This window comes from Choloepus didactylus, chromosome 4 (genome assembly GCF_015220235.1).
Source record: "Choloepus didactylus isolate mChoDid1 chromosome 4, mChoDid1.pri, whole genome shotgun sequence".
NCBI classification, from domain to species: Eukaryota; Metazoa; Chordata; class Mammalia; order Pilosa; family Megalonychidae; genus Choloepus; species Choloepus didactylus.
The window spans coordinates 39922445-39949857 of NC_051310.1; the positions used below are offsets into that span (position 1 = coordinate 39922445).

At 36.4% G+C, this 27413-nt stretch overlaps 1 protein-coding gene and 1 pseudogene across 2 annotated transcripts in view; both read left to right on the forward strand.

Annotated features, from left to right (window-relative positions):
• The window catches only part of MED6 (mediator complex subunit 6), a 29361-nt gene extending 3044 nt beyond the window's left edge, over positions 1–26317 (forward strand). The window contains exons 2-8 of one of the 2 annotated variants that reach the window (XM_037832407.1): positions 3170–3329; positions 4731–4822; positions 17314–17396; positions 17702–17810; positions 19708–19823; positions 24838–24865; positions 25483–26317. In XM_037832407.1, coding sequence (XP_037688335.1) covers positions 3170–3329; positions 4731–4822; positions 17314–17396; positions 17702–17810; positions 19708–19823; positions 24838–24865; positions 25483–25613 — 719 coding nt within the window. In that variant the 3' untranslated portion in view covers positions 25614–26317. The remainder of the gene's footprint in view (positions 1–3169; positions 3330–4730; positions 4823–17313; positions 17397–17701; positions 17811–19707; positions 19824–24837; positions 24866–25482) is intronic. The other variant, XM_037832408.1, reaches the window with a different exon arrangement.
• On the forward strand, positions 9831–14172 carry LOC119531289 (annotated as a pseudogene).
• Positions 26318–27413: the final 1096 nt, after the last annotated feature.

Below are 27413 nucleotides of genomic sequence, written 5' to 3' on the forward strand. Positions count from 1 at the left end.
GAATTAAGCATTTGCTGAACTTTATGTATCAGGTCCTGTGCTAGTTTCTGGGGGCTGTCTATCTTAGAGGGTAAGACATAGCCCAGTTCTTAAAAACTCAAAATTTACTGGGAAAACTTGAACATTTGTATTTCTGGATTATGTTATGAGTGTTAATCATAAATGTATGTAAAAACTGTGAGGAGTAAGCCATTATTTCTTTCTTAGGAAGTAGGGAAAGCCTTCGCAGAGATAGTGACATTTGAAATGAGTTTAACATAGCATGACCATATAATGTATCTTCTAAACTGAGATCCTTTTGAGAATGAAAGGGGCACTTATTAAAAACAGGCAGACTTAAAAAAACAAAAACAATCATAAACTGGGACAGCCTTGGTTAAACAAGAAGGAAGTTTAGGTGATGTAACCTTAAGAGAAATTGGCTACTAGCATTACCACCGCCTTTGCTGCCACCATCATTGCAGTTAAGATTTTTTGGGTTATTACAGTGTGCTAAGCATTTTACATGCATAATATAGTATGTAGATATTATTATGATTCCGACTTCATAAATGAGCAAACTAAGGCGCAGGGAGATCAATTTGCCCAACAGTCCGTAATTGCCAAAACCCATGTACTTTTCTTTGTGCCACCTGCTACATGATGGATAATTGTGGACAGTGAAGTAGGAATAGGGGAACTAGATTGTTAAATGCAATGTTAAAGGATCTTTTCCTTTTAGACAATAGGTGCACAATACCATTCTTTAAGGAGGGACATAATTAGATTTGTATTATGCAAGAGGAGCATTATTAAGTGTGAATAGGATTGGGAGAAGATCTGCAGACAAGGAGACCCATAAGGAAGCTGTTGTATAGATGACACTTGATAAAAGCTTAAATAAGAGTGGCAGTAGGATTGGAGAAAAAATGTGTTTGGTTAGACTTCACCCTCTCTAGGACAGAACTCAAACGTTCTACAGCTTATCTCCAAATTGATAGTATCGACCCTAGTTTTTCTCACAAGTTCTCAGTACCTCTCTTTACAGGGTAATTTCATTTTGAGGCAGTACAGTGTGGGTTCTGGAGCTGGGTTGCCTGGATTCAAATCTCCTCCACTTAGTAGCTCTATAGCCTTGGACAAGATACTTAACTTACCCATGCTTCAGATTCTTTGTCTGTAAAACAGTAGTAATAATATTGCCAACCTCCTTGAGTTATCACATGGTAAAGTGCTTAGAGCAGTGCCTGGCAAAGGTCAGTGTTCAAAAGTGATAAGTAGTATCATCTCCTTTTGCATTGGTGTCACATATACTCACCTCACTTTTCATCTTTGACTAGTTTACTCGATGAGGAAAATATGACAGGTACACTGCTGATCAAGGAATTTGCTAAGTGTGAGAACAGCTTGGTGAGGAAAATTATAGGGAGAATTTAATAACAGCCATTGGAGCAGATGACATTTATAATTCCTTCTCATTTTGAGGGGCTGATTCTGTAATTAAATTCAATATATCCAAGCCAAATTCATTATCATTACTTCACTAAATGAGTTATTGGTTTCTGAGCTCTCTGAATTTATAACTTTCAGAAAATTGCCTCCTTTTTTTCCCTAAAAATGTCTGTTGTGTTCTTATCATCCTGTACATTTCCATGCCTTATTCCAGGTCTTTATCACCTGATGTCCATATCTTTTGACTCTACATAATTGTTGGTAGATAGGATCTGTGAAATTAAGAATTTGTTTCTGCAGATTATTCCTCTACTTGTGCTGATATGATTTGTAACATTGTAACATTATCAATAACTGATTATGACACGATCTGGATGAAGTTTTCACCTAAGAAGGAAACAAACCTAAATTGTCTTCCTAGAAATACTTTTATATACTCATTCTTAAGGAAATACAAAAGAAATGTGTAAGAAAGTTGCTATAAACAAAACTACTTTAGTAATTGTACTATAGTAGTTCAAGCTGGAAGTAGTGATTAACCTTAATTGCTTTTCATTAGAAAAACTGTCTTTTTCTGGAAATGTCATTTCCTGACTTGTTTATTTGATTATGGCATGATCCATTTATGAAGAACCAGCTTAATGATCTGTACTGGTTATTTGGTGATGAACATACTTCATTTATTTGTTTCCTCCTTTGTTTTATAATGCACAAACCATGTTTCACCTTTATATGATTACATTCTCTCATTTAATTCAGTTTGCTCAGAACTGCCTGCTACCTTGAATTAGTTCTGACTTCTTCAAAGATGCCAGAAGTAATTACAGTATAAGAGATAGTGAAGTTTTCAATTTGTCCTCCTTCAACCAGTATTATATAGGGATTTTGATGTTCAAAACTTACACCTACTGGGGTTTAGGACAGCAGAATTATCTCAACCAATAATCAATAAAGGCTAATTAATTACAGGTAATGAGCTCTATTTACCATGTCTTCTTTTTAATTTCTTTTTGCATTTTGGGAAATTTAAGATGTAATTCTACTCTAGAATATGAAACAGTATGGCTTTAAGGGAATTCTACTTTCTATTTGCCTCTTAACTGTTACATCACTATCACCTTTTGTCTATAATATAATAACTTCCCTTTTTATTTCTCTTTCTGATTGAGAGGTCTCAAACTGGTAGCTGAGGTGGATGTGTTTCTTCTAACATGTGTGTTTGAAAAATTTTAAATTAGTTGCCGACATATAAAAACTCAGGATTTACAGTTTTTCTAGACTGTTTTAGATTTCAGCTCTTACCACTTCTTCACCTACATGAAGTTATTCTCTAAACATATGAAATACTTTTATATTTTCCTATGTCTGCATATGCATTCTGTGCTTAGAATTACTTTGTGCTCTTTTTACTCCATGGTGAGCCTCTGTTTATTCTTTGACTTGTAGCTCTAAAAGCCATCTCCTCCTCATTCCCTGAAAAATCATTCCTAGTCCCCCAGGTAAAGTATTCTGCTACCTCTGTACTCTCATAATGCATTTATCCATACCTTTATTATAGGACTTATTATATTGTGTTTTCATGTGTACTTGTCTTTTATTAAATTATGAGCATACATAGGTTAGGGTCCACATCATTCTTATATTTATAGTGCCTAGTGCTTTAAATCCATAATATATATTTGTTGAATTGACTTCTTTTTCTTTTTTCATCTTTTATAATTTTGTTTCTTTCCTATAGATAATCTGCTGGGAATCTCTTGGGTTGACAGTACCTGGATCCCCATTTTGAACAGTGGTAGTGTTTTGGATTACTTCTCAGAAAGAAGCAATCCTTTTTACGACAGGACGTGTAATAATGAAGTGGTCAAAATGCAAAGACTAACATTAGAACACTTAAAGTAAGTTATTTTTAAAAAGGTAGCATCTTTGCAGCAAATAGTTTTTTCAAGCTGTGGATCATGAAATATGTCTTGAAGAAGAACTGGAGTTTTGTTTGGATTTGTACAAATTTGACATGAAAGAGAATTGTTAGTCACTTGTAACTTAGGAAGTCTTTTTCTGTATAACTTACTGTCCAATTAAAACAGTTATAACTTACTGTCCAATTAAAACAGTTATAACTTACTGTCCAATTAAAACAATTATAACTTACTGTCCAGTTAAAACACAAATATGATGTTTAGATACAGATCTGACGAGTGAACTTAGCAATGCAACTGTCATTCTTGACCAGATAAATGTACTTTTATTGTCACTTCTACATCTAATTTAATGTCTTATTCTACCTGATTTATTGCAGGTTATTCTTTGTATGGCAGATACAGAAAAATAAAATTTTACCCAACCAAATGAAAGCAGGATTCTTCAGACTTAAAATGCTAACTAATGAAGATTTTTTTACTAATACAAAAGTTTCTGAAAGAGCTGTCTAGTTCAGTTTTTGAGCTATTAGCTAAATATCAGGGGAGTTCAAGAAATTAAATTCCTGTGGTGTTTTAAATGGCTTCTGTTGTGAGGCAAATAATTATAACTATTAAGGTAACTTATTGTTGCTTTTAAACAATCTGTGAGATCAAAAAATTTGGGAGGGTAAGAATAAGGTTTTTGATGTTCTCTAGTTTGGTAAAATGTATAATTGAGTCTTCATTTAATTTTATATTTTATGTGTATTTAGGCTTTCTTGAAACAGACACTCTTCAGTAGGTTTCATGCCAAAAATACCCAGATTTAAATGAGTTGTGGAGAAATTTTGTTGTTCTTTTAAAACCATTTCTTTTTTATCTGTATGTTACCTACTTGGAAAATAGCAGGTTTTAGTTGAACAACTAGTTCTTTTTTTTTTTTTTTTTTTTTTATTAAATTCAGTTTTATTGAAATACATTCACACACCATACAATCATCCATGATATATAATCCACTGTCCACAGTATGATAACATAGTTATGTGTTCATCACCACAATCTGTCTCTGAACATTTTCCTTACATCAGAAAGAACCAGAACAAGAATAAAAAATAAAAGTGAAAAAAAACACCCAAATCATCCCCCCATCCCACCCCATTTGTCCTTTAGTTTTTATCCCCATTCCTCCACTCATCCATACACTAGATAAAGGGGGTGTGATCCACAAGGTCTTCACAATCACACTGTCACCCCTGAACAACTAGTTCTTAACACCAAACATAGGCAGTTTTATTACTATTTACAATGTTGCTACCCTTTTATATAGTGATTTGAAAGTTCTGCAGAACTGTTCATAGGGCATTCATAGATCTCTGTATGTCTGTGTTCTGTTTTCAGTCAGATGGTTGGAGTGGAATACATCCTTTTACATGCACAAGAACCCATTCTTTTTATCATTCGGAAGCAACAGCGGCAGACCCCTACCCAAGGTAAAATATATAAATTTCAAGCATTATTTTCTTAACATACCGTGATTTATTTCCTTCCTGACCTATATATTCTTTTTATTATTATTTATTTGTTTTTGGATTGGGTTCTGTTACTGGGGTCCCCGAGACCATTTACTAGTTTGATACTTTGCTAGAAGGACTCACTGGACTTGGATTTTAGTTGTACTTATGGCTAGGATTCATTATGGCAACATAAATCAAATCAGTAAAGGAAAAAGACGTATCAGGCTGGATCCTCCGTCTCGCTATGAAGTGCAGCATATGCATGCAGTGTGTCTGCCTGGGGAAGTGCACTTGAGAAGTCTGAGTCCAGGGTTTTTATTGAGGCCTGGTCATGTATACATCCTTTGCCACCCCCACCCCCCAAATTCCAGACTCTTAGAAGGAAAATAAATGTTCTCTATAAATCACATTGTTTGTACAAATAATCTGGGAGAGCAGGTGTAACCTTACCACTTATGGAATGTTTCAAAAGCCATGTTTCACTAGCTGCATGCTTGGACACCAGGAATCTCTTCCAGCATACCCAGGGCAATACTCCAAGCAGTGACAGTCAAAGCAACTCAGTACATCAAAACCACCTCTTCCCATGTATGAGCACAGCTGGGCCTCTCACTGAACCTAAAGCATCCTTACAACTTTTCTTCTTATCTCAGTCCATTGAGTCTAATTCTTTTACAAAATGAGATTGTAGCTACAAACGGTATATGCAGTATCCCAAATTCACAGAAGCTTGATTGAAAATCTTCATTAACACCTTCAACCAAAAGCCTTACCTGGGTTATGTTAGAAAAAGGAACTTGCTTTAGAAATCAGTACTGAAGCGTCCAGATTTGATCTTGAATAAAAGAGCTGTGCACCTATTTCAGAGAAGGCCAGTATTTGAAGAGGCCTTAGAATCAAGCCAAGACTATGGACAAAATATCACTGAAGATATGATTCAAGGTAGAGAAGCCTGGTACCTCCTTCTACCTAGAAACCCTCGTCTAGGCATTTAGGAACAATCCTTATCCTGGTATTGATTTCATGGAAGGATTTGCTAAAGAAATTATGGTTCCAGAGTCAAGAATTGAAATTTTATTTCAAAATCAATTGAAAATCCCTGACCAGAGAAAAAGAGAACTTTAGAACAAAGATAAGACCAGGCCCAAGATTTCCATGATGAGAGAGTTCAAGGTAAAGAAGCCACACAGGATGGTGCCAGCCTTATTAGCAGCTGTCTTATTCCTTAGGTGCCAGTACTGGGGCACAGAGGTAAGTTCAGTGTATCTGATATCTTCACCCTGGGCCCCAAATCTCTCTTCACTCTTCCTAGGAAATCACCCTTTCTGTGGGGCTGCAAGCTGATCCTTATGGAGAACACTGAGGAAGACCCCAGGAGCAGATAGGCTAGAAGCATCGCAAGAGGCACCCCACAGCCCCACTGACCCAGCCTGATTCTAGAATTTAGCAGAGCTCCAGGACAGTGAAAATAAAATTGGTACATAAAAAAAAAAAAAAAAAAAAAAAAAAAAAAAGAAGCCAGTTCCCAGATGCTAGCCAAAGACCAATCTTGTGAGCAGGCCTTTTTAAAGACAACAATCTCAGGCCTGCTGTGCTAACTCTTTCCTGTGCAGATTTATTGCTAAATGTGTGTAAGTGTTTTATCATATATTTTTGTGTCCTGAAAATATAGTCCCTTTCTGTGGCTTTATTTAAGTGGGAGAAAAGTTAGAAAGGAGGAAGAAAGGAGCAAACTATGTCAGAGATGGAGTGAAGATCATTTCTTTGTATAGGGAAATGGACTAGGTAACCTAAAAAAATCCCCTAAGATTCCATAATTGATCCCTAATTATTACAAAAACAGTTCTATTATTAAATGCCTAATGAGTTTATAGTATTTACTTTGGCATTCATTTCATTTACTCTTCACTACTTACCTATGAGGTGGGGGTGAATGTTGTTATGTGATGGACCTGAAAATGGGGGGGTCCACAGTAACCAGCAGCTATTTGCTAGAAAACACTGCAAGCTTGTTTGAGAAGAGCAGTTGAGACTGGGAGGGATTTTGCTCTCTCCAAAACCATTTAAGTGGAAGGGGCCTACAGTAAGAAGGACTTGAATGGGCTGGAGCAGTCTAATCCTTACAAGCTCTGAAAACTCACCTCCCAGAGCTCCTTTAAAAGCTAGGACCCGATATTAAGGGGAAACAACTGTTAAGAGTGGAATAACAATTATGCATGATAGGCCTTACAGAATTAGGAAGGAGAAGGCCCAGATCAAAGTGAGGGAGGGGACTAGAGCCAGGAGATCTGTGTAAAAACCATGGGCATTAGAAAAGCCTTCCTGAACTGTGTCTTATTCTGAAACTTAAAGAAAGCTAATTTTATGTAAAATGAATAATGGAAAAGTAAGGTCAAATCCTATACAAAGTCATTTTTAAAAAGAGAGAAAACAGATATGACCTCTTCCTCTCTTAAATCAGACTTGGCAAATAAATCCACTTCCCTCCCCGCTATGTGGGACATAACTCCCAGGGATGAGCTTGGTCCTGGCACCATGAGATTGACAATGCCTTCTTCACCAAAAGGGGGAATATAAATGAAACAAAATGAGGTTTCAGTGGCCAAGAGATTTCAAATAGAATTGAGAGGTCATTCTGGAGGTTACTCTTATGCAGCCTTCAGCCACATATTGCAGATTGTCATGGTCTGCCAAGCCCAAACCAACAATATTTCTGAAAACTCTAAAGAATACCCTGGGCCCTGTCTAAGACTCTGTATACAAGTTTTACTTATTAAGGTTATGTTTTTAGAAGCTTAAAATCTCCAGATTGTTCCTATGCCAGATAAACCCTGAAACTCAGAGATACCAGTTTCTCCAAGAGCATTAACCATTGCATTCTTCTACCCCATAATGTTGACACATCTTTTCAGCATGTAGAAGTTAGAATGGTCATTGCTTAACTACCTCTAAAGATTGAGAGATCGATCAAATGAGATGGAGGGGTTGTAACAGAGAAGATAGGATTTAACAAATGATTATTACTACTGAATCATTATAAAGATACTTCTTTTTAGTTTCTAATGTATTAGGAAAGCCAGAAGGAAATACTTGAAATGGTTGAACTGCAACGCAGTGGCATTTATTTTTGATAATGATTGTATAATTATACAGCTTTTATCTTATAACTGTGTTTGTAAAAATCTTGTGACTGATACCTTCTTTATCCGGTCTATGGTTAGATGAGTAATATAATAAAGACAGGCATGGGAAAAAATGTTCTGGTTTGTTAAAGCTGCTCAAAATGCAATATACCAGAAATGATTGGTTTTTATAAAGGGGGTTTATTAGGTTCCAAATTTACAGTTCTAAGGCCATAAAAGTTTCCAAATTAAGGCATCAATAAGAGGGTACCTTCAGTGAAGAAAAGCTGATGGTACCTAGAACACATCTGCCAACTGGGAAGGCACATGGCTGGTGTCTCCTGGTCCTTTGCTCCTGGATTCTGGTTTCAAAATGGCTTTCTCCAAAATGTCTCTGGGCTTCTGTCTCTCTTAGTTTCTCTCTCTGAGCTCCTGTGTGTCCTTGCTTGTTCTCCTAGGGTGTTTCCCTCTAAGCATCTGGGAGTTGTTTCTTAGCTTCTCTAGGGCAAACTCTGGGCTTCATCTGTTAGTTTAGCATCTCCAAACGTTTTTCTGTCTGCGTCTCCAAGCATCTGGGCAGTGTCAGCTCTTAGCTCTCTTAAGGACTCCAGTAAACTAATCAAGATCCACTCTGAATGGGTGGGGTCCCACCTCCATGGAAATAATCTAATCAAAAGGTCCCACCCTCAGTTGGGTGGGCCACATCTCCATGGAAACAACTTAATCAGAAGGTCCCACCCACAGTATGTCTGCCCTCAGAAGATTGGATTAAAAGAACGTGGCCTGGGTACATAACGGTTTCAAATTGGCACAAACAGTAACAAATGTACTTCACCAATACTATGGGTTAACGATAAGTGAGGAGAAGGGGTAGGGGAGGATTTGGGTTTAGTTTATTCTTATTTCTGCTCTGGAGTAATGAAAATGTTCTAAAATTGATCATGGGAATGTATGTTCAACCATGTAAGGGTACTGTGAGCCAGTGATTGTATACTTTAGATGGTTTGTGTGGTGTGTGAATATATCTCAATAAATTTGGAAAGAAAAAGAAAGAAAAGGAACCTGAGAAGTTCCTATAGACAATGAAACTACACAGAAAGATGTAGCCACAAAACATATCAGTTCTGTAACTGTTTTTAAAAAGAGCTAAAAAATATTAAGAAAATGGTGCAAGATATGGAAGAAGAACCTGAGCTAGAGTTAGGAAAGCATAAAAATGAACTGACAGCTCAGGAAAGAATTAGAAATAAAAGAATCATTTCAGAATTGAAGACTAAGCTAGAAGGAAGACAAGAACAAATAAACAGCTAATGTATTAAGAGAAATAGAAGGTAAAAAAGGAACATTTTGAAAAACAAAAAGAAATGAAAGATAATGAATTTGAGAGAATGTGACAAATATTGGAGGTAAGCAAAACCGACCAATACATGACTAATAGGAGTTCCTGGGCATTGGAGTGGGGGGTGGGGGGAGCAATAACAAAAGCAATGGAACAGATTAAGTATTAAATGTTTTAAATTAAGAAAACTATCCTGAGATACACAAGGATTTGAATCTATGTATTGTAAGAAGATATTGCGTACCTGAGAATATTGATCCAGAATGACCAGTACCAAAACAGATTCTAGTAAAATGAGTGGACCTTAAATAAAAAATGTTGGGTATCTAGGAAAAAAGGGCAGATGACTTATAAAGGAAAGAAAATCAAACTACCATCAGACTTTTTTTTACAATAATACTCTATGCTAGAAGAAAGTGGAAAAACACTTTTTTCTATTTAAGATACTCAAGGCTGCACAGCATCGCTGTGGCAGTGCTGCACAGGGTTGCCTTGGTGGGGCTGCAGCAGCTCTGCTTGCAAGAGGCTGTAGGACTCCATGGTGGAAAGTCTGAAGAGAGAGAACATCCAGAAGATGGCCTCATGTTCTGGTGCAGTGCCAGCTGTTGTGAGGACAGCGAGGCATCCATGCAGCAGATGCATCAGTGCATTGAGCCCTGCCATGCATCTCTGGCTCAGGCTCAGGCCCTGGTGACCAGAGAGTTGGAGAAATTCCAGGACTGCCTGGCCCAGTGCACCATGCATTGCAACGACAAAACCAAAGATTTGATGGATGCAGGGAGTAAGCTTCAGGTGAAGTGTCAGCTGGAGAGCTGTGTGACCAAGTGTGGATGACAACATGCACCTCATCCTATCCATGACAAAGAAGATGAAGATGTCTTTCTCATCCATGAGAGAAGTGAGAGTCTGGCATCTGGGATGAGGGCAGGAATCCTGAAAAAAGAGGACTGGGAATTTTGGTCTTTTAAGTGAAGTTTGTGAATGAAGAATGAGTTAAGGATGGCAGCAAGGTTGAGGAATACGTCACCTGCCTCTGGGCACTGGTTCCTTTACGTACTTCAGTCCATAGAAAATGAAATAGAAAAAACTGGTGCTAACATTTGGATCAGAGGTAGCACAGGAGTGTTTTTAAAAGCCTGTTTCGTATGGCTAGTGCTTGTCCTGGCAGTAGGATGTTCCCTTGCCATACCAAGCCAGAGCCCTCCAACATCCCAGGTTCTTCTTGGTACACAGGTACTAACAGGCTGGCAGTTTACTCTAACTTGTTTTGTTTGAGGAGGGGTATTTCTGTTTGTTGCCAGCCTCCTGTTTACCAGAAGTATCATCACACCATTTTTTATAAGTTGTAAAACAAAATCCAGAAGGTTACTAATTTAGAAAGGGGAAAAAAGGTATCTGGTTCTTTGATTTTGTTTTATATACAAAGGCCTAAAATTAAGATGTGGATTTGTGAGAAAGGGTACTTTGGAGAGCCCCTTGTAGATATTCTTATCTGGCCATCAAGATGTAGTTGTGTTTTTCTTGAAATTCTCACACATGACATCTTTTAGCCTGGAGTCCATGCAGAAAATGAGTGGTGTGACACTGGGTATAGGAAGCTTCTCTCTCACTGTCATGATAGCCCCTGAGGCTGTCTACAGAAAGCAAAAGGACAGTCTTGCAGTGACACTGTCCCTTTGAAGGGAAAGGGAGTATTAATAGGGATATATACCCATATCTTGGAATGAACAGTGAAAGAGGAACTGTTGGCTGCTTAAGAGAGTTGTAAATTACTGAATTTGGAAAGACCTGGTTTTTCATAGATCAGAATTGAGTGAAAGCCTAAACCCAGTATTGCCTGCTTAGCCCCTAAAAATAATAGCACCATCTTGAGACAATCCCCTGGCAGCAGTAAAGGGAGAAAAAGTAAGCAACTCAGGGGCTTGGGTGAGCTTTGACTCCCTTAGTGCAAAGAAGGGACAGCCCCCATGACCAAATACCACATTCAGCCAGGGACCTCTGCAACATGCCATGTTCCCACCCCAGCACTGTGACCTTATCATTTTGATAAGGATCTTGTCTTTCTGCCAACTCATTACTTGACATGATAGTATAGCTTTTCTGTTTGCTGTTGCAAGACAGTGATATATTTTCCTAGTGGTTTTGTTTAATAAATAAACAAGGTTTAATTTTTCCAAAAAAAAAAAAAAAGATAAAAAAGAAAGTTTGAGACAAGGATTTAAATACAGCCCAAACTGATTGAGGTATAAAGGGCATAGCCAAACTTATCAACATATATGAGCTCTAGGAATTTCCCATGAGTCCTTCCCGAAGAATCTATTAGAGAACAAACATCAGACAGACAAACTGATGAGACATCAATATAAGGACTGGTAGTGAAATTATATATATAGTTACTGTACAACCAAGACTATATAAGGGTTAAGAGGGTGAGAGTATAGTATGTACTGCTATATGCTCTGACAAGTAAATATAGTACAACAATGAAAAATGGGAAGAGTGTATAGAAAATTTTTTTTTAAATGTTCTTAATAATTACATTGATATTAGTAATAACTTTACTGAGGGAGTGTATGATATGTATGATTAAAAGAAAGGGTAATCATGGGTTATTCTAATTTTCTCATTTTTTGTATTCTTAAAAACCCAAGATTTTCTGGGTGGAATAAGGCAGTTATAGTGAAGTTAAATCTCTGTAGTCTTGAATTTAAATAGAAAATATTTATGAATTCATGAGATGTTTTATCTTTTGCTACACACACACACAGATTTTTTTTTAGCTTAATCCACTTTTCAAAAGGCCTGGAAACAGCGACCAACCAATACTGTCTAGATTGAAATACCATTTCTCATTAAAAGAAACCAAGGCTTATTGGAGTTATCACTGATTCTAGATCTGGGTCAGGAAATGCACAAATGAAGGAACAGCTTGTTATATAGTAGATAGCAAGGTAGATAATAAACACTATTAGAGTCATTTCAAAAGAACTCAAGTGCCAACTTGAGTCTCCCACTGGCCAAAGACGGGACAATTTGAACTTCAATAATAATAATAGATTGAAACCCATCAAATATATTTAAATCCATGAGTTTATGTTGATATTTTAAAATGATCTCCAAAGCTGATAAATAAGGGGAAAGAATCAAACATTTATCCTGTCTTATATAAACTGTACTACGGGTAACCAAATAATAGATGAGGGAAAGTATCTCTTTATTATAGTATTCTAACTAATAATGAAAAAGAAATGGTAGGATGCACATGTTTTGTAAACCCAGTGAATTAAAAGATTTAGGCATTAGTCATCAATAGCTACTAATTATCACCAGAGAAACAACCAGACGTGTGCTTCCTACAGTCTTGTTCAACACCATCTATAGTCTTGGTGAAGAAGGAAAGAGTTTGTCCAAGCTGCTGAATCAATTTCAGGAAATAGGACTGCACCATGAGGATGTGATGAACAAATCTGTATTGTGGGAAATATGTAGGTCAGATGGCCTAGGTTCTTCAATAGATAAATTATAAGAAAGAGAAAAGAATGGAGAGAAGATTTAAAATTGAAAGACACTTTAAAGACTTATCAAATGGACAAGATTAAATATAGTGTCTATTTGAGTGATAAAACTATAACAGTCTGCAAAAAAGTGATTACTGTGAAAATCAGGATAATGCATACTTAGGGAGGGAGGAAGGGAATTCTGATTAGGTTTGGGCACATGGAAGAGGCTCCCGTAGTGACTGACAAGAGTTCTATTTCTTAATCTGGGTCTTGGTTTAAAGGGTGTTTGCTTTAAAATTAGTTAAGCCATATATTTGGTTTGTGTTTTCTGTATCTGTTTTATAATAAAAAGGTTGACAACAATGCTATATAAATGATCCAAGGAAGGCTCCTGTGTTTTGGCCCTGTGTGTTATTTACGTCTTCAGAAGAACCTGGGACCGTTTAGCCCAGAAAGCCCACTGGTGCCAAATTCCTACACATCCAGTTGCTTTAAAAAATAGTCCAAAGAAGCAATTTTTAGGCATTTAGAACCGACCAACTTTGCATACCCTACGAAACTGCACCCAACATCTGCTAGCGGTAGATAAGCCCTGTAGTTATGAGAGGCTCCCCTCCCCCAAATTGCATCTGTCCCTCAGAGCTCTCTGACCCAGAGTTTCCTTGCTGTCTTGCCTGAGTGACACCACCTAGACATAAGTCCGTCCCCCCCTCCTCAATTTCTTCCCTGGGAGTTTTCCTTGCCCGATTTTCCTTATGCCTCTAAGTGTTCCCTTGTGCCTCTGGAAAGTCTCCAGCTGAGAATTGCCCTTTCCTAGCAACCTGTTCAGAGCATCACCCTAGTAAATATGTTGTGTGTTACTGCCATCTAGTGGTCATCTTTTTCCTTGCTCAGCCCCTCAAATCCCTTGAACTCACTACAAATAACAACAAAATACAACACACACACACACCACTCAGCAACTCTCTATGTATTTGTTGTCTCGAAGATAATGTAGAAAAAGCTATGTGTAGTGCAGTGTGTCTATCATACTCCATTTGTATAGAAAATAGATTATATATGTTTGCATATGCATCAAATATCTATGGCAGGATATATAGGATACTGGGAATAGTGTGCACATTCTGGAATGGGGAGCAGGGAGGCAGGGGACAGAGTGGGTTGGAGGCTCACATTTCCTTAAGACTTAGATATCGGTTCAGATCCTTTCTCCATTGTTCTGCCTTGATTTCAGTTTTTCTTTTTATTAAATCAATTTGTATGAATGTTTATGAATTAAGATTACTGTGGTGGTTAGGTTCATGTGTCAACTTGGCAAGGTGATGGTTTCCAGGTGTCTGGTCAAGCAAGCACTGGCCTGTTACTGCAAGGACATTTGTGGCTGGTTAATAGCCAGAAGGTTGGTTTATTAAATAATTAGTCGACTGCACCTGTGACTGATTACATCAACGAAGGCCATATCTTCTGCAATGAGAGAATTCAGTCAGCTGGATTTAATTCAATCAGTTGAAGACTTTTAAGGGAGAAAGAGAGGACCTTCACTTCTTCATTGGAGTTGCCAGTTCGCTGCCTGCCCTACGGAATTTGGACTTGTGCATCACCACAGTTGCGTGAGACACTTTTATAAAATCTTACATTTACAGATATCTCTTGTTCGTTCTGTTTCCCTAGAGAACCCTACCTAATACAGATATTTAATATTTAATATTTGTGGCAAATATAGTTTCTTGGTGCCTTTTAATTTCATGAGTTTTTGAATGTATGAAAGTTCTAATATTTTAATTTAGCTACTAATCCTTTCCTGAAAGATTTCTTCTATTGCTTTAGAGCTTAAAAAGTGCATTCCCACCCAGTCACTGTACTTTATTTTTAATTTTTCCATCTAGAGTATGTTTTGAATATATGGTACAAGGTAAGGATATTAACATTTTTCAAAACAATCCATCCCTTTTCCATTGTTTGGTGATATTTTATCATGTTAAATTTTACTTGTTTTTCTTATAATGTGAATTTGTTCATATTAATTTTAAATTAAAAATGTGATTTTCTTTTTCCATTTCAATGTGTTTCTTTTGTCTGCCAACTTACATTTCTTAGGTTAAAAAACAGATATTGCTGAAGAAGAGAAAAATAAAAGAACTTTATCATTTCTTATTTACATTTTAGCCTTCATTACCTATAGTTGAGGAAAAATGTCATTTTATTTCCTTATTTTAAATACTATGGGGCGGTATGGGGCGGAACTTATAACACTGTTTAGTAACAATGTATGAATTCCTTCTTTGGATATTTTTAAACACATACATATGAATAAAGTGATTCTTTTTCCACATAGACTTGTCTATTAAGGCAAAGTTGACTTGACAGTGTAGAATAAAGACATCATCCTTGTGCTGGTTTGAATGTATTATATCCCCCAAAATGCCATTTTCTTTGCTGTAATCTTGTGTGGGCAGACGTATCAGTGTTGATTAGATTGTATTTCTTTGAGTGTTTCCATGGAGATGTGCCCCACACAACTGTGGGTGATGACTCTGATTGGATAATTTCCATGGGGGTGTTACCCCACCCATTCAGGGTGGGTCTAAATTAAATCACTGGAGCCATGTAAATGAGCGGACAAACAGAAGGAACTCAGTGCAGCTGTGAGTGACATTTTGAAGAGGAGCTACGGCCAAGAGGGATACTTTGAAGAATGCACAGCAGCTGAAAGAGTAGCTACAGATGAGAGACAGTTTGAAGATGTCTGTTGAAAGCAGATTCTTACTCCGGAGAAGCTAAGAGGACAAAACAACCCCAAGAGCAACTAAGAGTGACATTTTTGGGGAACTGCAGCCTAGAGATGAACGTCCTGGGAGAAAACCATTTTGAAACCAGAACTTTGGAGCAAACACCAGCCAGGTGCCTTCCCAGCTAACAGAGATTTTCTGAGCACCATTGGCCATCCTCCAGTGAAGGTACCCTTTGTTAATGGACACTTTATGGCCTTAAGACTGTAAATTTGTAACCAAATAAACCCCCTTTTATAAAAGCCAATCCATTTCTGGTATTTTGCATTTTGGCAGCATTAGCAAACTAGAACAATCCTCTAATTAACAACTTTATTAATATAACGAACTTTTTTTCTCCCAGTAATTATTGACTTGTGTATTGCTTTGGTATTTGTTCCAGTTTGCTAATGCTGCTGTCATGGAATACCAGAAATGGATTGGCTTTTATAAAAGGGGGTTTATTTGGTTACAAAGTTACAGTCTCAAGGCCATAAAAGTGTCCAAGCTAAGGCGTCAACAACAGGGTATCGTCACAGAAGAATGGCCAATGGCATCTGGAACACCTCTGTTGTCTGGGAAGGCACGAGGCTGGCATCTCTTCTTCCTGTGCTCCCAGGTTGTGTTTCAAAAACGGCTTTCTCCCAGGACATTGCTCTCTACACCTCTGGGAGTATTCTCTCAGTTTCTCCCAGGCAAACTCTGGAGTAGCAAAAGTCTGCTTTCAATGGCCATCTTCAAAATACTTCTCATGGCTGCAGCTCTCTGAGGTCCTTCTGTTTGTGAGCTCTTGTATATGACTCCAGTGATGAAATCAAGACCCACCCTGAATGGGCGGGGTCCGCATCTTCATGGAAACATACAATCAAGAGGTCACACCCTAATCAAAGGTGTCACTCAGTTTGGTGGGTCACATCTCCATGAAAACACTCAATCTAAAAGTTCAAATTTAATCAACACTAGTATGTCTTCCCCTACAAGATTGCACCAAAGAACATGGTGTTTTGGGGGACATAATACATCCAAACCAGCACAGTATTCCATTGCTTGTAAAATAGACTTGATTATTGTACAACTGTGTATGTTTCTTTCATAATTTGTAGATAATCCAGTGTGGCAAATATCTAAATATAGCCCACTCATCAAGAAATTTATGATTCAAGGGAAGGGACTCTTGTTGCTGCAGATAACTTCTTGTACCTGTAAAATATAAGGTACAGTTTGATAAATTCCCTAAGGGTGATATCAGCAAAGTGCTTTGAGGTCTTGCTTCTCAAAGTGTGGTTGGTGGACCAGCAACAGTGGCATCATTTGGGAACTTCAGAAATGCTCTATCCCTACTGAAAAAGAATTTGATTTTAACATGATCCTCTGGTGATTAAGATGCACGATAAAATTTCAGAAGCACTGCTCTAGGGCTGGAGTTGACATATTTTTCTGTGAAGGGCCGGAGAGTAAATATTTAACATTTTGTGGGCCTTGCTGTCTCTGTCACAACTACCCAACTAGTGCCAAAGCAGCCATAGACAATATGTAAACAAATGGGCATGGGTATGTACCAATGAAACTTTATTTATAAAAACAAAACAAAACAAAACAAAAACAGACATTGCCAAACCCTGCTTTAAGGTTTAATTTGGGAGAATGTCAAATTTTAGTTGTTCTTTTTATGAAAATCTATTTGAACAGTTAATGTCCATAGCTATATTTATGAACATTTTTTTCCCCGCTGTTTTAGTTATTCCACTAGCTGATTACTATATCATTGCTGGGGTGATCTATCAGGCACCAGACTTGGGATCGGTTATAAACTCCAGAGTGGTAAGTGTCTTCACATTCTGTAAACACTAAAGAAGACTTAATTGTGCTGCTTTGCTTCCTAAAATCAAACAGGAGCTCCTCTCCTTTTTCAAGTTGGTATAACGTGTTGACTATTTGAATGTGTTGAGCATACGTTACTGTGGGCCAATTCAATGCTAAAAGTATATGCCACGATATCTATAACATAGGTTCTGATAAACAAGAAGTTTCTGTTTTAGCCTGTATAGTATTTGTGTAGTGCTTACTTGGGAAATTTTGGTGGAGCTAATGAGAAATTCAAATTTTGTTTTTTTTTTTTTTACAAGCTTACTGCAGTGCATGGCATTCAGTCAGCTTTTGATGAAGCTATGTCATATTGTCGGTATCATCCCTCCAAAGGATATTGGTGGCACTTCAAAGATCATGAAGAGCAAGGTAGGTAAAGCACTTAGCCCCTCCTAAAAGGCTTTTTGATCCTAGGCCTGTTTTACTTCTCCATAGGAAGACTCTTCATAGGATGATGACAGTGTTGTGGTTTTTGTAACTAGATATAGAAATAATAGGAACAGATAATAAAGTTAACCTGCTAGGTAACTGGTAATCTTTGTTGGGGTGATTCAAGATTTTAAAATATTTGGAGCATACAAAGGAGAAACAGACATGAGGAATGAGCAAAGATGAAATTTTTTGCTTGTCTAACCATTAAGTCATTTTGGAATCGAAAACTCTGTTACCTTCCAATCTTCAAAGTAGGGAAGATGAAGCTTGCTCTTAGAACTCTGTTCCCACATGACTAGTCTATTTTCTGATCCTTCTAAGTTGTTACCTGTTGTGGCAGATCCCCTAGTTTCCATGGCTGCTAATCTGCTGTTGAACCTCTTCATCATATTTTACCTATAAAATATTTCCGGAAACATGTCTGTGTCAGTGTATCTATATTCTGCATTTTTTTCTCTGAGAAACAGCACCTCTCAGAATAAATTACTGAAAGAAGGTAGTAGCCTTTATGTAGAATTTAGACCTGTGGAATGGTTTTTCAGACACAGGTATATGTATTTTTTATAGTAGCCAGCAGCATTTGACATAGGAAAGTTCTCCTTAGTTGAATAAAATTGACCCAAGAGCTATTTACTCGTACCCTAATGAAATGTTTGTAGTAAAATTGATCTGGAACCCTTTATTTAGAGACCGACTCTCACTATGCCCTCTTCCCAGGACAAACCTCACATGTGATTAACTTCGTAATTTCTCCTACAGAGAAATTTTTCTTTCTTGTCTCCATGGTCTTCCTTCTATTGTTTTGTTTGTTCTGTTTTTCTTGTGAATTACAGTATTAAATGAGTATGCTAACTTGAGTTTGTGGAACTTGTATTTTCCATTTGTACTTGCTATGTTTTGTGGAAAAAGACCATTTAATACACTTAAAATGTACAAAAGCTAATTTCAAACCAATAATCTGGATTGTGATTTAGGTAATTATGGAAAACTCTGTCCATTGAGCCTGGCCCTGGCATCGTGGGATTGAGAAGGCCTTCTTGACCAAAAGTGGGAATAAAAATGTAACAAAGTAAAGTTTCAGTGGCTAAGAGATTTCAGATAGAGTCGAGAGGTCATTTGGGAGGTTATTCCTTTGCATTACATAGATATTCCTTTTTGGTTTCTAGTGTATTTGAATAGCTAGAAGGAAATACCTGAAACTATTGAATTGAAATGCAGTAGCCTTGATTCTTGATGATGACTGTATAACTAAATAGCTTTTATCATGTGACTATGTGATTGTGAAAACCTTGTGACTGACACTCCCTGGATCCAGTGTATGGGCAGATGAGTAATAAAATAAAGACAAAAAAATATATAAATAATAGGCAGGAATAAGGAGTGTGGAATGTTTTGGGTGTTTGTTCTTATTTTTATTTTTTAATTTTTTATTATTTTTGGGGGTATAATGAAAATGTTCTAAAATCGATTGTGGTGATGAATACACATCTATATGATGACACTGAGCCATTGATTGTATACTTTGGATGGATTATATGGTGGGTGAATATAGCTCAATTAAGTCGCATTTGGGGAAAAAATGCTTGGCTTATATGCTGAAGTATCTTTTAAAAACATGTGTCAGCTTTTTCAATATTAGAATGTTAATTTAAGATTGAGAGAATACTTCTGTATGTATGATGTGTTTAGCTTATTTGGGGAAATATGTTTGATTAAAAAAAAAGCCTTTGAAAATAATTAGGTTTGCGTATGTCTTTGGTAGGTTAGAGATTTGTAAAATATAAGACACTAAATTAATTATGCAATATTTTGATTTGGACTTCATATTTAATAGATAAAGTCAAACCTAAAACCAAAAGGAAAGAAGAACCAAGCTCTATTTTCCAGAGACAACGAGTGGATGCTTTACTCTTAGATCTTAGACAAAAATTTCCACCCAGATTTGTGCAGGTAATGAGAATGTGTGTGGTTAATTTTGATTTGATACTTTTTTTCCTGACATGTTCATTGATTTTTTATTTAAATTGAGAACTCTTTCAGGCATAACCAAAAACTATTGAGTTCCCTTATTTGTTAAAAAAATGATCTCTAAATCATAGGCAATGTTTTGAATGACTTAATAGAAGAAATGAGTAAAGGGAATGGAATTAACCTGTTCAGTGCTCTTAAACTTAATTCCTCATTGAATTTTCACCAACACTTCTATGAGGACTGCATATAGATAATGTTCTCATTCAGAAGCTTGCTGAAAGTGTCACAAGTGGTATCAAAACTAGAATCTCAAACTCATGTTCTTTATACTGTACTTGCTACCTTCCAGCCTGATGTGGATTTATAAACCCCTTAAGTGATAGAATAGTTAAAACTTTTGTAACTAAAAAGAATAGTGAGGTAGAGGGTTTGGCATGATAAACGGAGGAGGGATTAAGAATAAATAGAGTAACGTCATATAGGTATTTAAGTTATATGAATTACACCGTATGCTTTTGGGGGATTTACAATAGCAATAAGTATCCAACTGCCATATGACTAAATGAGCTTTTGAAGAAAAGTAGGTATAAGGAAGAATATGTGAATATTCTATTCTTATGTTAGTTTCAGTTCTTGTTCAGGTTTGTAAACACACCAGATCATATGTACTGTTTTTTAAATGTGCTATTTAAGTAATTTTGAGGGTAATTAAGATTGAAAGAGTTTTTTTCACATCACGAGATGACTTTAGAACAGGCCTCCCCTGCCTGCTTCCCTGATTCCACTGTAGTGAGAGATAGTACTTTTGTAATGGCCATGTGTTGGCGAAAGGAACAGATGACACAAGATGGGAACTCAGGATGAGAAGCCAGTTAGGAGAAATCTCATGAATTGCACTTGAAGATGGATAGTGTCTGTTGAATAAATAAATAAATAAACTAAAGCTTTGTGTAGAGTGAGTAGTATACCATTGCAGAGTGTAAGAGGTTAGGTGTGGTTGACCATTCAATTTGTACATAGTACTAGGTACATAGTACTAGGTCGCCTGGGGCAGTAATGTCCAGTATAGCGGCAACTAGCCACATGACAATTGAGCATTTGAAACCAGACATTCCAAATTGAGTTGTGATGTATGTGTAAAATAAACACCGAATTTCAAAATCTTAGTACCAAAAAATATATAATCTCATTATTAATATTTTTAATATTGATTATATGTTGAAGTTATATTTTAGATGTATTTGGTTAGACTATAATAAAATTATTTTGACCTGTTCCTACTTTTTAAAATATGACTACTAGAAAATTTAAAATTGCATATGTAACTTGCATATGTGGCTCACATTATATATTTCTTTTGGACAGTGCTGATCTAGACAGTGTGAATAGAATATACAAAACCAGAAATGTGAAAGAGCATGAGTGAACATATACTCAGAAACAAGAAAATCCTCTGAGGTTTACTGTATATTGGGAGATAAGACTGAAAATAAAGATTAAAGTCAGATTGAGAAGGATTTTGTATGCTGTGCAAATCTAGGTTGAGTGTAATCTTATAGGCTAGTGTTCACCTTTTTAAACTCATAACCCGTTACCACCCGAAAAACAAAGAGACTTTCAGTCACATTCAAAGTTATTTTAAGTATTAAAAACTAACTTATCATCACTAAAGACAGACCGAAACAGTGACAATTTTGGTATGTTCTTTTTCGAACACATACTCACTTGAAGTATACTGAAAAGTCCTCTAGCACATCTTTCAGACCTTATCACTGAGAAGCCTCTAATTATTCCTGAAGACACTGAATGTTTAAAAGCAGTTACAGGGCAGTAATGAAGTCAGTTTAGTGTTTTAGGAAGATATTTGATAACATCATAGAGAGTGCTTAGGAAAATGTGAAGTTTGGAGTCAGGAAACTTAAATTGTGGAAAACATGAATTAATTTTGTGGCCATAAGATAGAGAAAATTGCCTAAATTTGATGTTTGAATTTGGAGAGACTGGCATTAAGGATGATTATGAGGTTTCAGACTTAGAACTAGTCTAAGTATTGATATTGTTAACCACAATTCAGAATGTAGAAAAAGAAACATATTTTCATTGAAATATAGTTAGGGTTTCTGTTCTCACTGACCAGCCTTCTGAACATTTAGCAGTTTACTGCTATGTTTGGGTTCTGAAGTACTCCAGCTGAATGCCCAATCCTTTTTTTTTCTGGCTGGGGTCCTGCCTTGGATCCTATATAATTTCCCATCATGGTGAGCTAGACTGGATATTATAGGAAGCTCAAAGGTTCTGATTTTTAAAAAACAGCCACCCTTTATATTATAGAAAATTATGGAAAATTGAAAATACACAAAAGTAGAGAAAATAATTAAAAATGAATCCATTTACCCTTTACCCTGCTTCAACAATTATCAGACACAGCCAGTCTTGTTTTATCTGTTCTTCCCCTATTTCCTTTCAATAATTTTGAAGCACATTGTACTTCAAATCATTTCAATGATTTTTTTCTTTTAAAGGTTTAGTTATGGTCACACTTATGTTGTCACTTTCCCAAACTCCACATTTCTTTTAGCCATCCAGGGGCCAAACATCTACTCCCAAGGAGAGAGTATGTCCAACATTATGTAACAGAACCAGGAGAAAGGTGGCTTTCTTCAGAATTATTAATAATCCTTTCACTCTGCCTATTTAAAATGTTTCTCCACAGACCTAGGGAAGAAAATAGAACTGTTGGTGTGCGTGAAGTCTCCCAGAGCAATGTATAGCTCAGGACTTATTCCTACTTATCCAGTATATCTAACATTGGGTTTCTGGTGCCTAGGATGTTGCTCCTATAGTGGGGTACTCAGGAGAATATTGGAGAAGTCTTGTCTGCTTCTTTGAAGCTCCTTTTTCCATATTTTAATACTTGAAACTGCTCAAAGTTACACTAATAGCAATAGGATGGGAGTTCAGGCTCTTAGAGCCGTTTAGGATGAATGTCTTTTCAGTGTTGTTTTTAGAAATTGCTAGAATACCATAGGATATTCAGTTAAGTTTGTTCCAAGTCCACCTTATTAAATTTGGTCAGACAGGTACCCTCACATTCTTTTTTCCCCCATCTCAGACTATATTCTTGTCTGTTTGTCTGACAATATTTACTAGAAAGATTAGACAGCATGCATTGAGCAGATAATGTCATTATTCCATATCGAATAATATCATCCAAATGGTTCAGTATTAGTAGTATGAGTCCCTCCTCTCAAATTTCCCACTTCCCTCAAAATGTTGCTCCACACATTTCCTCTCCTATTTTAAAGTAAGAAAAGTAATTTCTGCAGATTAATTTAGCTTAAGCCCTGATATGTTCTCAAATATGTGATATGTGGCTGTGTCATGGGTCCCCATGATTACTCCCATGTTTGAAGATTTGCTGGAATGACTCATGGGACTCAGCATGTGGTTGTATTTGTGGCTAAGATTTATTAACAGGGATGTAGTAAGGATATACAGCTGAATTATAAGGGAAAAAGACATACATTGAGTCTGAAGGAATCCATGTGCAGGCTTCCTTGTGCTCACTCTCTTGCCCATGAAGGGACCCACAGAATGCATTATCCCCCAGCAATAAAAATGCAGCAATGTTTGTGTGATATTTGTACCCAGAGAATTTCCACTAGAACTTGGCGCCCAAGGTTTTTTTGGGTTCATTGTATATGTACCCTCTACCTAGCCGCATATCAAAATTCCACCTCCTTGAAAGAAGGCAGATTCCTCAGCATAAACTACATTGTTGGTACAAACTGTCTAGGTATAGTGAGCCTTTCTTAGCAGTTAGGGAATGATGGGAACCCTCCCAAAATCAATTTCCTAGATACCAGCCAAGGGCCAACCTTGCAAGCAGGCCTTTCTAAAGATAGCAGCCTCAAGTCTTCTAATTAACCTTTTCTGGCACTGTTGCTGATATGAAGCTCAATTTTGGTCTAAATCAATGTAGGGGTTCCCAGAATTTGTAGTTGGAGTAGCCTAGTAGGCAGTTGGCAGCATGAATCTGGGATATTTGCAATCAGAAAGTTTTGTTGTCTTTAGTCATGCAAGTAGGTAAGACAGCTTAGGGAGGGTGTGTAAATTCAGAAAACAATTGGAGGCATTAACCTTGGAAATAAAGTGATCACATTTTTCCTCTGAGATGAAGGGAAGAATATAAAGATATAAGTTTGAGGGTAGATAAGGAGGGAAATTGGTGGTATTGGCATCACAGTTTTTTTTTTTTTTTTTTTTGTTTTGTTTTGTTTTTAACACAAGAGGCAGGGTCATCTGCTGAGGGTGAGGAGTGGGCTGTGGGCCTTGAAGAGAGTGTTTTAGAACATTTAACTTGGGTGATGGGAAAAGGGAGGTGATTGGGTCCAACCAAGTAAAAGAATTGCTGCATAGAACAGAGGACCTGACCTTTTACTTCACCCCCAGTTCCTCCATCATTTTTTCCACGGTTTGATTTTTAATACTACAGTCATCAAAAACCTTATGCTCATAGGAAAATACCCTTTTTCTACCCTTATTTCCCAAATGGTTTTCTAACCTACCAACTTGAAAAGCCAGAGTTCATCCAAACCTTCATTCTTTTTTTTTTAAAGCTCATATCCCCTAAGTAAATTTGCTTCTATAGTCTTGAAAAGCCCCATTTTCCCTTCCCATTGGATTTTACATAACTACTTTTTTAATGCATTGTGGCCTGGCTGCAGAGGCAGAGGACTTTCTAGATGCTCAAGGGTTTTTATGGTTGACTGTTTTTTAGATTTGTGTCTTTTTTGAAACGGGATTAAATAGAAAGTTATAGATTTACTTTTTCTGCTACATGAATAGTAGTTCCTCTTCATGAAGTCATTTATAGTAGAATTTGAATGAAGGTATAATTTTAATAAGAATTGTGAAATCAAGAAGAAAACTTTTCTAACCGGCTCGGTTTTCTTTTTCTCCCCCCCCCCCCCCTTTTTTTTTAAACTTATAGCAAAAGTCTGGAGAAAAGCCTGTCCCAGGTATGGTTCATCTAATGCTCTTAAACTTGAAATAAGGCAAACGGGCTGTTTAACTCAGTAATAGCTACAGACTATGAGATGAGCTATGATCGTTTTGTCCCCCTACGCTCTCTCATTGTAGTTTGTCACTCCTAATGTTTGCGATCTGCGGAACTGGCAAAAGGTGGTGCTTTTGTGGTAGTGATTTGATATTTAAAAGATGAACTCGGGTGGAAAGAGTAGATATAGAGGAAGTGTACTTGAGGTTCTTGAGAAGCTAAGGTACTTGAAGTTTGTTTTAGTTCAAATCTCAGTGTGAACAAAAGTCTTGTTTTATCAGTGAAAACAGTTATTTGACTATCCACTGAACTGAGATAGAATGATAGTATATTTTATTTATATTTAATGTTTTATATAGGTTCCGTGTGTCTTTGTCCAATATCACAATTTCCTGGGGTTTTCAGCTTTTTAGGTTTGTAAATACATCTGCCTGATGAAACAGCTAAATTTAGAACTTGAGATAAGTAGTTAAAAATTAATTTGTAAGAGTCTGACTATTGTCTTAATTTATCTCATCCCTCCACCTTCATTCTTCTCCAAAAAAAAAAAAAAAAAAAAAATCTGCTTTTGATGTCTAGTGGATCAGTTAAAGAAAGAGGCAGAACCTGTACCAGAAGCTGTAAAATCTGAGGAGAAGGAGACCACAAAGAACGTCCAACAGACAGTGAACACTAAAGGTCCCACCGAGAAACGGATGAGACTCCAGTGAGTATTGGACAAGACTACTCTTGTTCATTATCATACCTCATTTCTGTGGCAAGCTTTTGAACTTTAAAATACTATCACAGTCCTTTCCTTTGTATGGAATGCGCTTGTTCGTAAAGAAAGGATGTTATTCTGAACATCGTGTTTTCTGTATGAAGATTTCATATGTATCTTTTGTAACCTTTCCCGTATTGGACTTGAGTAGCCTAGCCACTCATGTATACCTGTGTATGCAGTTTATAAACAAAATAAAGGTATTTGTCATTTTGTAATTTGAAAATTTGTAAATTTTCCAGATATACTTTGTTACCACATAGGATTGAAGTTAAAGTAATAACTAAGCTTATTCTCTTTAATTAGTTATGTATTCCTCATTATTAAAATAATAAAGTTACTGACAATTTGGAAGATAAAAGGAAAAGCCTTACCCACCAGTTCCATCACCCTACAAATACTCTAACAGTGAATCTTCTTTTTCTGTGCATAGGTACTTTTAAAACCATCTTTTGTGATTATTCTGTTTATACAGTCTTACTTTATTATATTATTATGTCTGTTGTAAGCCTTTTCTCATGTTGATGTAGTTTTTAGTGACTGAATAATTTCTGAGTAATTATGTCACAGTTTTTAAAACCTTTCTCTGATGTATTTAGTTTTTTTTCCAATTTGTATTATTTTAAATAAAGCTGCAGTGATTGCATTTGTATATAACGCTTTCTCAATCTTTAGTATTTATTTCCTTAGGATAGAGTCCCGGAGGAAGTATCACTAGAGTCTGTACATTTTTACTGCTTTTAGCCCACATTGCCAAGTTGTTTTTCTTGGAAAGTTTGTACCATTTATCACTCAAACAACAAAACATGAAAGTTCCAGGTTTTCCAGAACCTCTCTGCCACTGAATGTTTCATTTACATGTTAATGCTCATTATAGGAAAAAATTGGTTTGTTATTAAGTGGTTGAACAATTTCTCATCTTTGTATTTTGCTTTTATGGAATGTCTGATTTTCAATATTGTGTGAAGTTTTTCTTTTAACTTTTTATTCTGACAGACTTACAGAAAAGTTGTAAGAATAGTTAAAAGAATTCCTGTCTGTGTTCTTTCACCTAGATTGCCCATATATTAATATTTTTCCATATTTGCTTTCTTTTCTCTCTCTGATATATACACATATGCAAGCATGTATACATTTCACACATATACACACATATACACACCCTTTTATTTTTGGGTTGTTTGAGAATCAGTTGCAGTCATGATGCCCTTTTACCCTTAAGCACTTTAGTGTGCATTTCCTAAAATCAGGGCCATTTTCTTTTTTCTTTTTTTTTTTTTTTAATTCAGTTTTATTGAAATATATTCACAAACCATACAGTCATCCATGGTATACAATCAACTGTTCACAGTATGATCATATAGTTATGCGTTCATCACCACAATCTATTTCTGAACATTTTCCTTACATCAGAAAGAATCAGAATAAGAATAAAAAATAAAAGTGAAAAGAGAATACCCAAACCATCCCCCCATCCCACCCTATTTGTCATTTAGTTTTTACTCCCATTTTTCTACTGATTTTTTTTTCAATTTTTTAACTTTGTTTATCAAAAAATTAAAAACAAACAGGCAAACAACAACCAAAAAAACCCCACAACATTTCAAACAAAGCAATGGATTAAGGAAAACAAATAACCTAAAATAACTACTTTGCTTCCAATATGTTCCTACCATACCCCAAGAAAATTAATAAACCATGTCCAAACAGAGGAGTAAGAAAACAAATAATCTAAAATAACTACATTGCT